The sequence below is a fragment of the Mytilus edulis genome, chromosome 6, assembly GCF_963676685.1.
Source record: "Mytilus edulis chromosome 6, xbMytEdul2.2, whole genome shotgun sequence".
NCBI lineage: Eukaryota > Metazoa > Mollusca > Bivalvia > Mytilida > Mytilidae > Mytilus > Mytilus edulis.
The window spans coordinates 10,936,777-10,948,738 of record NC_092349.1 but is presented as its reverse complement, the minus strand read 5'-3'; the positions used below and the strand labels follow the sequence as shown (position 1 = coordinate 10,948,738).

Genomic DNA, 11,962 nt, shown 5'->3' with positions numbered 1-11,962 from the left:
AGATATTTGCTACTGAACATAAGGCATTCAATAATCAATCATTCACCTACGATAAAGTTGCTCAGAGTTGAAATATTTCCCACTGGACGTTAAGCAAGCATAAATTTGATCAATCATCTTCCGTTAGGTTGCTCAGAGTTGAAATATTTCCCACTGGACGTTAAGCAAGCATCAATTTGATCAATCATCTTCCATGAGGTTGCTCAGAGTTGAAATATTTACCACTGGACGTTAAGCAAGCATCAATTTGATTAATCATCTTCCGTTAGGTTTCTCAGAGCTGAAATATTTCCCACTGGACGTTAAGCAAGCATCAGTCTGATCAATCATCTTCCATTAGGTTGCTCAGAGTTGAAATACATGACACTGGACGTTAAACAAGCATTTCACCACTACCATATAATTGCTAAGATCAAATATGAACGTATCTAGCAATAATCAAGTTGAAAAAAATGTTGATTTAAATCTAAATAGACATTTGAAATTTAATCAGTGCTATAATAATGATACGGCAAATCCTGTCCTGTCAATTGTAATTAATCTTAGCTTGTTAATATTTTTTTTTTATCTGAAGTTTAGCATTGAATTGATCTCGAAAGACATCAAAGCACATATGATTTATATTATTTAGTCCATATATATTCTAAAGAGTGTTTTCGATTTATTAAATAGATGGGAATTCCCTTACGTAACTATTATATTTTGAGTTGACATGACACACTATTAAATATACTTTTTCCTTGACACCGATTTTAATTTTCTACGGTAATTTATTACTGATAAACTTGCCATTGTAAAATTTAACTGCATATCGATAGAATGAAAAGAGTGTTTGCATGTGTGTAGCACAGAATGGTTTGTGCTATGAATTTATGCGGAATTAAAATGATTTACAGTTTGATATTTCTACTGTTGGTACACATAGCAGATATCAGTAAGTCATTATAAGATATATGTTGTTGTTTATCACTTTCTCAGGTGAATATGCTTTTTTTATTCAAAATCCAATTCATATATAGAAACCTACTAAAATATTACCAATATGGAATAAATCCCGTCATTGTGTTATTATGCCATAATAAATATTTGTAGTCTTGTCTTTCAGTTTTGCTTATTTGCTTTGTGTATATGCCCTTTTTGTGCTTCTTTGTCAGATGTAAGTTTATTTTTATAGTGATTAAGGTTATTACACAAAGTTCCCATTTTTGACATTTTTACCTATTATGTCTAATTGTTTTTGTGCACATATCGTTGTCAATATTATTATAATGGAATTTTATGCGACTATCATTCAAATGAAAGGTTAAGCTAGCTCTAAAACCAGGTTTAATCCACTATTTTATACATTAGAAAATGCCTGTAATAAAAAAAGCTAAACGTATACGTATCAATGTTAAAGTACAAGATTATAACTATGTTATCAGAACAATGTATCTTAATAACAAAACAGTTACTTAAGTACTGAACTGTCGCCGACTGAAATATTAATTCATTATATAATGTAAAGTTTGCTTTGTAATTCAACCAGATAATATGAAATTGGATCATATCCTCGGAGATCAAATGACTATAAGTGACAATAAAATTTTGGTGCTATTGATTTCACAGTTGATGTCATTTTTCTTATATTTCTAGAATTCATATAGTTTTATAGTTTTATATTCTAATTGTAATATCATGACAATACTGTGTCGTATTTTCTGAAAGCATACTTTTCTACGGTATATTCTTTCTTGTGTGTTTGTAAGATATAGTATACATTTTTGTGTACCTTTTATAGTTGACTATGTGGTATGGGCTTTGCTCATTATTGAAGACCGTACGGTGACCCATAGTTGTTAATTTCCTTGTCATTTGGTCTCTTGTGAATAGTTGAATCATTGGCAATCATACTACATCTTCCTTATAAGTAAAATATTTTATGTGAATTTCCTGTAATATATTCGTTTAATTATTTAGGAATTGAATGCTGCTTTTTGTAACTTCATTGGGGTGTAAAAGCGTTGACTGAAGTACATTTTGTATGAAGCGCGTCAACACTTTTACAACCCTTTGAAGTTACAAAAAGTATCATTCAATACTAAGGTCTTATATTTTTTTTTTTTTAGCTAGGATCATGAAAACACGATGTTTATCAAGTTTTATTTAATTTACCTGTGCATTTTTTTGTGGGACCTCGTGTCACCATGAATGATAATTTTTTTTATTGTGAAATGAAGTTGATTTAGGAATAACGCGAGATTGCAGGTAGCCAATCAGAATAACGCATTATAATGAAACATACATCTAATAGATGTTCTTTAATAACATGGTTCCCGTGATTGAGATATAAAAGGGAAGTGAGATCTGAAATGAAAACATTGGCTTATTTGAATGATGAGCGCTAAAACAGTTTTCGACTATTTTTTGTCGTTGAGTACCACCACAGCATAAAACACTTATGGAGATTGTCGATAAAAAAAACAATACCATTAAAATAAATTATGTACGGGTCTTACAGCTGATACCTTCCATAGTTTCACTTTTAAATCATTAAACTGGCTTAGCACAGTCATGTTAATCCATTTTCCAAGTAGGGTCAGGCTAAAGGTTGCATACATACGTACCAAAAAATTAGGTCAAATTATTAAGACAATGATATATTAGCGATGTTTAAAAAAAAAAATTCTTGCAAGATTTAACCAAACTGGTACTTAAAGCGAATTATTATGAAATATATGTGTAGTTTTGTTTGTCAATGGCGATTATGCAAACGCAAATTTATTTCATTTTTAAAAAATCTGGCAACCTTTCAAAATAAAAGAATTGCCAATTAGTTTGAGCACAAGTTGGTATTGAACTTTATATCGTTTCTTTGTTATTTATACTTTTCTTTTGTTTAGAACACTTTGTCATATACAAATATGTATTGCATTTAAACTTCCAACTAACCACCTTATTTGTTATGAATGACTATAAGATACTAGTAAACAAATATTTTGTTTATATTTTTAACATAACATTCCGATCATGAAATACACAATTGCACGGATGTCTTTCGGTATACCGAGGTGGTGATCGTGAAAGATTTAGTTCTGTAAAAGATCAGATCGTGAATAAAATGGGATTCAATTCAATTTCAAAATTGATGGAAGAATTCATTTCAATCAAAAAACAATGCAGAGAAAAGATAATCTGAAGTTTGTCTGTCAAAAACACGGTGTTTTAAAGTACCGAAAGTGCAGCATTTTTTTAAGAACCACTAAAGGAGACACGTGCATATTTCATTGTGAATCACTCCATGTAAAGAAAAACACATTTTTAATCTAGTCATCATTGTCACATACAATAAATTTTACAAATTTGAAACTTAATCTCTTGTGTGTCAGATGATACAATCTAATGCATAAGCTGTTTTCCCGAAAGTCTTTGATTATTGTTAAAAAAGAAACGTTTTGGTTTAATTATTTTATTTATCCAAATCGATTTTTAAAAATCACGAAAATCGTTATTTTGATCGTGAATGCCACAAATCAGACTTTTAGCTATATAGGTTCTCCTCATTGTTAAATGGCTATCTATGACACATCTACATGTACGTGATTTAGTCTCTTGTGGAAATGAGCATTATGGCATTGGAAATCATTATTTGCATTTTTTTTTCGAGTCTGTGACTTAAGTCGTAGAAATAAAAGCTCAACATAGGAATAGTGATCCGGCGGCGTTAACTAACTCGTTAAAAAAACTTCAGATTTTAGAAGGTGGAAGGCCTGTATGCTTTATAATTTGTATATAGATGTCTTATGTTAAGAAGTTTCCGTCTGTCACATGTCCATTGTCATTGACCTCATTTTCATGGTTCAGTGACTACTTGAAAAATAGTTAATATTTTTGTAATGTTAATTATTTTTTCGTTATGAGTAATATGGTAACTATTTGGTATGTGCATACCTTGCAATTTCCTCATCCCCGTCAGACAGCTTTCACTTAACCGCGACCTCATTTCAGGGATCAGTGAACAAGGTAAAGTTTTGGTGGTAAAGTTCATATCTCAGCTACTATAAGCAATATGTCTAGTTTATTTGGTATATGGAAGGATTGTAAGGTGCACATGTCCAACTGACAGGTGTCATCTGACCTTGACCTTTTATGGGTCAGTAATTATAGTTAAAATTTGCGTTTTGGATTGTTTTTCGTATACTGTATGCAATAGGTCTACTATATTTTTGTGTATGGAATTATTGCAAGGGAGCTACCATTTGATTTTTATGGGGGGGCTAGGATGAAAAATTTTGTCCTGCTTTTTTTTTTAGTTGTAATCTCTGTCCTGCCTTTTTATTTTTTACTCTATTCGGTCCTGCCTTTTTTTTTACTAGTTTATCCTGACTTTTTTTACACAAATTGTCATCCTGCCTTTTTTTTAACAAGTTTCTCATCCTGCCTTTTTTTTTACTCAAAACTCCTGTCCTGCCTATTTTTTTCAAATTTCATCCTAGCCCCCCCATAAAAATCAAATGGTAGCTCCCTAAGGTGTAAATGCCCAACTGTCAGGTGTCATCTTACTTTGACCTCATTTTCATGGTTTAGTGGTCAAAGTTAAGTTTTTGAGTTTGAACTTTTCCCCCAACACTATATGCAATAGGTCAACTATATTTGGTGTATGGAAATATGTTATGATGAACATGTTAGTCTCGCAGGTTTAGTTTGACCTTGACCTTATTTTCACAGTTCATTGCTCAGTTTAAGTTTGTGTGTTTTGGTCTGTTTTCCTTAAACTATAAGCGATAGGTCAACTATATTTAATGTATGGAAGGATTGTGATCTGTACATTTCTGCTTGGCATGATTCATCTGACCATTACCTCATTTTCATGATTCATTGGCCAATGTTTAATTTTCTTGGTAAAGTCCGTTTTTTTAGAAAAATATAAGGAACAGTTTATATCTTTAGTGTATTGAATGATTAAGATTGTAAGGTGTACATGTATTTCTCGTTTGGTTAATATGACTTTGAATGACCTCATTTTTTTTGGATCATGTTAAGTTTATGTAACAGTTGTAGTAAAGTTTTATATTTAGGACTATCAACTTAATATCAATGGTTAGTGAAGAAGGCGAGACATTTAAGGGTGTGCACTCTTCTTTATTTTATAAATTGATTATAAGAAATCTATATTTCTTTTACCTATTTATGTACTTTGATTACTTGAAGCTTGCGATATATATAAAAAAAATGTAAATGAATTAATGGTTTAACACAGATGAGTATTGACAACAATCTTATTACGGAAATTTTAATACTAAACTTTAAATAATACGTTTAGTATTAATTTACAAGTACTAGTAGTTGTTTTTTAATCATTGATGTATAATAAACAAAATACATGCTAAAAGTTTCATCATTAAGTTTGCAGAACTTATTGATTGTTATATTTATTCTGGTAAATACCGCCAAGAAAAACAATTTCTTATTTGTATATATGTCGTGTACAAGTTGCAATTTTGTACAGGTTATAACATGTACAAAAATATTTTACAATATTTTTAATATTACATGTTATAAATTGTACAATGCTAAAATACAAGTTATAACATGTACACAAGTACCTCATACATGTTATAATATGTACAAAATATTTCTTTAAAATGGTTTTAATTTGTTCAAATTTGACAATAAAAATATGTTTCTATCATTACAACATTTGACATTAACCTAAATAATATTTTCATCATTTGTTTTTTATTGTCAATTCATGTTAGTGTGATACCTTTTTGATAAGTTAATGACCAGATAAATAGTTTTCATAATTACTTAATACATTAAAGGCTTTTTTTAAATCCACATGTAGTCAATAAACATTATCAGGGATTCTCACCTGGTATTCAACTAGAAGGAGACTTAGAAGCAATATTTGAAGCAAGTTCTGTATCGAATTATACTGCTAATACTGAAGACCCTTTTACCAAGACAACACAAAATATCGGCACTGAAATTGAAACTGACAAAACAATGTCAGAGACGGACATGATTACTGACACAAACACTGAAACTGATGAATTAAATGGTCATGATTCAGCAGAAAACAATGTACAAACCATTGAGTTAGGAACAGAAACAATGGAACATTTTTGTAATTGAATTAAGTGATGCTACATGTAGCATGGCTGATCAAGCAAGTTTCAGCGAGACATTTGCTGGTATACCTTCTCGTAACAGGGCGCCTTCTGGTGGTGATATTTCTGTTGTCAATATTAGTGAGGGTTTGTCTGAAGTGTCAAATATTGACACCAAGCATGCACGCAAATTAATTCATCATAGATACCAATAGGGTCCATTGTGACCAGCAAGTACAAACTGATGCCTTGACAAAAAACTCAAAAACTAGATTAACTGTTCTCTATCAAGGTGATAACGTTATCATTCCTATTCTGTCCCATGATAGGGGTCCTGCCGATGAGAGAAACGTTAAAGTCGTGGTGATGAATGTGAATAAACATGTCGGCTAATAAGTTGTACAAAAAAAGGAATACTATAGTAATAACCAAGTTAAATTTTGTGCAAATGCAACTACAAATGTGTCTGAAGTCCCAATGAGTGATGTGACAGAGTAAAGTTATCATTGAGTGCTTTGAGTGGCGGGCAAGGTTTAGTGCATTATCAGTGTAAGAAAGGCAATTGTAAGTCTGGTATGTATAAATGTAGAAGAATCAAAGTGGTATGCAACTCATGCTGTCACATGCCTCTGCCATGTAGCAACAAGTAAAAAAAAAATGGTTCTAAATTTACGAAAATGATGTATTTTATGCATGCTGTAAATATTGTACTTACTTTTGCTTTTGATTATTGTTCTTTATTTTTCGATCAATTTCAATTATGCATGTGTATTTCTGCTTTGTTATTATTTTCAAATTTTGTACAGGTTAAAACCTTTCTTGAGCAATATTTTGTACATGTTATATAGATATAGGAAGATGTGGTGTGAGTGCCAATGAGACAACTCTCCATCCAAATAACAATTTAAAAAAAAGTAAACCATTATAGGTCAATGTACGGCCTTCAACACGGAGCCTTGGCTCACATCGAACAACAAGCTATTAAGGGCCCCAAAATTACTAGTGTAAAACCAGTCAAACGGGAAACTAACGGTCTAATCTATATAAATAAAACGAGAAACGAGAAACACGTATGAATTTCATAAACCAACGACAACTACTGTACATCAGATTCCTGACTTAGGACAGGTTCAAACATTTGCAGCGGGATTAAACGTTTTAATGGATCCAAATCTTCTCCCTGTTTCTGAAACAATAGCATAACATCACAACATAGAAAAACACACGGTACAATATCAATTGGCAGGCTAAATCAATCACAAAACGTAAATTAATACACTATAAACGAATAAATTTGATCTGCGATATCTGAATGCAAATGCACAGTTAATAAAATATTAGGGACAAACAATCAAGGCCAAAAAGCAAACAAACAAGTCCAAACAAAGCCATGGCAAGATACCACTGCGAAATATTTAGCCCTTCGAAAATATTTACTCGGTTTTAAAAATACAGGTAAAATCTTGAAGTTTATACAAATGTAGTAAGACGAAGTGAGTGAAAATTAGAATATTCCAAATAATCAAAGCTGGTATATAGACAAGATCCATATAAATATAAAATAACAAAAAAGCATAATAAACAGTATCAACAGGTCGAATTAACAAGAAAATACGATCTGAGAGTACTCGCAGTTACTGACAGCTAGTTAAAAGCCAAAAACAATTAAAAATAAAAAATCATGCATCAGAGATTAAAATCTACTAAAACACATCCCAGGGATTTAGTATTTTAACGTCATGAACAGTCAGAGAAGACATGACTTGTGCAATGCCAAAAATAAATGTATCGACAGGTAGAAGAATAGTGAGGAGCGACTTCTATAGAGATACAAAGTTACGTGTCTGTGTCTCTATACATCCCGCTTCAAAGAATTTAAGATACAATTTAGTTATCATGTTTTAATTCGCTAATGACAAAATCGATATTAGTGCCAATGTAAACTATATTCAGAGATCGAATTACAATATTGGTACGATAACCCTTACTTATAAGTTTGTTTAAAGGTTCGATGAGTTTACACGGATCACATAGTGATTTTCTCGCTTTAAGTACAATATTACCATAACATTTATGAGGCACTTTTGTACATGTTATAACTTGTATTTTAGCATTGTACAAATTATAACATGTACAATATTTTTGTACACGTTATAACCTGTACAAAATTGCAACTTGTACACGACATATATATTTATAACGTTGTTTTAATTTAGACTTTTATATATCCATCTATAAGTACGGCTGAACCAGTAACAACTCTACGATAGATTGTATCCATGGAATCACCATTTATGGTGATACAAGACTGAAAACACATTCTGTATAATATAATTCGTCTAAATATCAACCCAAAAATGATAGAGCTTTCGATGGTCGGGTGTTACCATTCCTCGAAGCGTCATCACACAGTACATGATGTACTAGTATAAGGCATAAAGATGGATTATTAAAGATCAGCTGAATTATCTATTCATGCCTTATATATCATGCATATTTAAAAAATGCAATATAATTTTCAGATGCAAGTACATGTAACGAGTCGTTGACCTTTGATCTGAGAGATGACCAGTTTACTGCATCATCTATATACAGTATGGATTTCAATGCAAGCTCTGCAAAATTTGATGAAGGTAAATGTAACTAACGTAACAGGTGCAACTTTCGATGAAGGTCAGTGTTACCAAACACAAAGTAAACAAAAAACAAGATAGAAAGCTTATGACTGAGCAACACCAATGTAAGGGTAACTAACACATAAAACCGGGGGTGATCTCAGGTTCTTCGAAGAGTATGTAGATCCTGCTCCACATGTCATCCGTCCTGTTTTTCATGTTAGAACAAACATGTCAATAAGTCTAATTCTGTATGTCAAATGCAAAGACCAACTATAGATTGTGGTAACGACAATATGTACATAAAATTCAACAACGATCAACCAACTCGAGATGGCTTCCGTTTAATTGTCGATAGAATGATCGCAATTTCACTCCCTTGGAACTCTTGTTTTAATAGTAGCTTGTGGGCAGCAATCATGTATCAATGAAATCATGATAGGAAATGCGTGCCCTGGAATATCATAACAACTAGGAGGTGTATGCTCTATATACAGGCGCTGAAAAAATGATGGCACAACGAAATGGAAAGTCCACAATTAGGAAGCTAAAATCTTCTCTTTTGTCGTTAAGTTTGTATTCACCGTTCCTCATTGAATTTGTCCATTTAAAGACGTTATAGTCAAGACATGTAGCAAACTTTAATACTGTATCTGCTGTGTTCTTTGTTTTGAGTTTGATCGGATAGATGCGTTCAACATAGTCACCAAACTTAAAAAAAATTAGTGAGAGGACATAATCTGTACAGCGGAAAGTGAAATTAAAGGATAATTATAGCTTCTTTTTAATATTCATAATAAGCTTTTGTTTGAAGTCAGCCTAATGAACAGAGCATCATTTGATAGAGGTGAGTGTAACCCGAACATACGCTGTATCTCTTTAAGGAACTAGAAAAAATGAAATCATTGTTTATGGGGAAATATTTGGGCGTACACTATCTTCGCGGTATAATTTAAACCTTCCGAACCTCTTCATAACAATATTATATAATTTCCCTTTTTGTCTGTAAATTTTAACGATTCGGAACAGATAACATGGTCGATTTCTATTCACCGGGCTCTGCCAGAATTTTAAGGATCGGTCTAATGCTATGCATTAATTGGTTTCTTACATTCCTAAAAGTTTACTGAGCGCCGAAATTAGGGATCCTGAGAAAAATACTGTGATACTTTAGTCAAGATATTTGGGTTGTTTGATCCAAAGAAATGTCAGAGACCGTGCTTGAATGTCTCATTTGAGTATATCTCATACCAATCTCCAATATTCATACACATGTACATGTATGCATTTTTTATTTACAGGAGGTTGGGCCGCTAGTGTTTATGATTCCTTTCAGTATCTGAAGATTGATTTAGAAGGACTATGGGAAATAACAAGCATAACAAATAAGGATATTAGCAGGTGGTATTGGTACCATACACAATCTTTCAGGTATTATAACTTAGGATACACACACTACACCAGCTTTTTAGGTGTTCTAACCTAGTCAGGATAGACAAGTAGTCATGGTACAATGCACAAACTTTTATGTATTATAACTCAATCAGGATACCGACAAGTGGCTCTGTTATAATAAACACGATTGTAGGAATTTTTTTCTGTAGCCATCTTTTCAATTAATGGAGAGAGACAGAAATTGTTATCGACATTGAAAGGTGTAGACACTAGTAAGCTTTATACACATACATGAATAAATCGACTAATAATCATTAGTAGCATAAGATGTCCCCCCGGTACATCGTAATCTTCCGATATCACTGCAAAATCAAATAACAAAACTTCCGCACTCCATGGAAAATTACAATAAAAAAGTACCTTAAAAAATGCAAAACTGAAAAGCTTAAACACATCAAACGAATGAAACAGGCATTTCGTTATGTAGAAAATGATGGATTTAACCTGGTTTTATAGCCAAGGATCTCGATTGTATGACAGTCGCATAGAATACCATTACATTGCCAATAATGTGTGAACAAAACAAACAGATATAATAAGATACATCAGTCAACATTATGTTATCATTTTAAACATTTTGAAAACGAATTACAATTTCAACTAAGAAAAACAAAATGGCATACAGACACGCTTTAGACAAAGAACATAAGCAATACAAATATTACCATATAACACAGTGCTACAATAACTATGCCGACATGTATAAATACCGAGCCATGCCAAAAGTATATTACCAAAAGAAGACTAAGTAGTAAAGGGGATACAAGTATACAAAAGAAAAAGATACATAGCCCTGGTTCATCAACTTTATGCTCAGACGCAGGTAATATTTTATGAAGTCTAAGAAGAAGTTGTAACCTTTTGAAAACAGATGGATTATGGATCTGTATATCCCTTATGCAAGTGATGTTATTATGTTGCTGCTAAGTTTGTTGAAAATTTATAATTTCAAAAAATTTTAAAATCATTTGGTTTGTTCAAGATTATAATTGTTTTCAGGTAATTGAATGCAGCATATAATAACATGTCAGGAATATGACAGTTGTTGTCCATTCGTTTGATGTGTTTTGTCATTTAATTTTGCCATGTTATTAATTAGGGACATTCCGATTGAATTTTCCCTGGAGTTCAGTATTTTTGTGAGTTTTCTTTTTAATATACATCGTGCACTAAATATCTTATCAATGAAAATAGCGATGCTACCCAGAGAAAGTCACTTCTCAAACTATACACATCCTTGGGCTTATAGTTGTTAATAAATATGTGTATACTATTTCGGTATCTCTATATATATAGTTATTCCTTCTGTAAAGAGGGACCTATACCCTATATATTTGTACAAGAATATTACTTATGCGGTTATAATTAATATCAAGCATATAAATGATTTGTTACCATTTTCCTTTAGAATATTGCACAGCAAAGATGGATTAACATGGACTGCATACAATACATACTTGTCAGAAGAAATTCTTGGTGAAACATTTAACAGACAGGACACACTAACCACTATTCAGTTCAATCCAACGATAAAGGTTAAGTTTTATTATTTGATTGAAATAACATGGTAGATAAACTCATCATAGATACCAGGACTAACTTTTATATATACGCAAGACGCTCGTTTCGTCTACAAAAGACTCATCAGTGACGCTCGAATCCAAAAAGTTAAAAAGGCCAAATAAAGTACGAAGTTGAAGAGTATTGAGGACCAAAATTCCTAAAAGTTTGCCAAATACAGCTAAGTTAATCTTTACCTGAGGTAGAAAAGCCTTAGTATTTCAAAAGTTCAAAATTTTG

The 11,962-nt window shown here is 31.9% G+C and overlaps 1 protein-coding gene across 1 annotated transcript in view; it reads left to right on the top strand.

Annotated features, from left to right (window-relative positions):
- Positions 1–795: 795 nt before the first annotated feature.
- The window catches only part of LOC139527094 (uncharacterized), a 99,811-nt gene continuing 88,644 nt past the window's right edge, over positions 796–11,962 (top strand). Inside the window, exons 1-4 of the mRNA XM_071322367.1 lie at positions 796–934; positions 8,615–8,725; positions 10,009–10,138; positions 11,571–11,697. Of these exons, the coding sequence (XP_071178468.1) occupies positions 853–934; positions 8,615–8,725; positions 10,009–10,138; positions 11,571–11,697 (450 nt within the window). The 5' untranslated portion in view covers positions 796–852. The remainder of the gene's footprint in view (positions 935–8,614; positions 8,726–10,008; positions 10,139–11,570; positions 11,698–11,962) is intronic.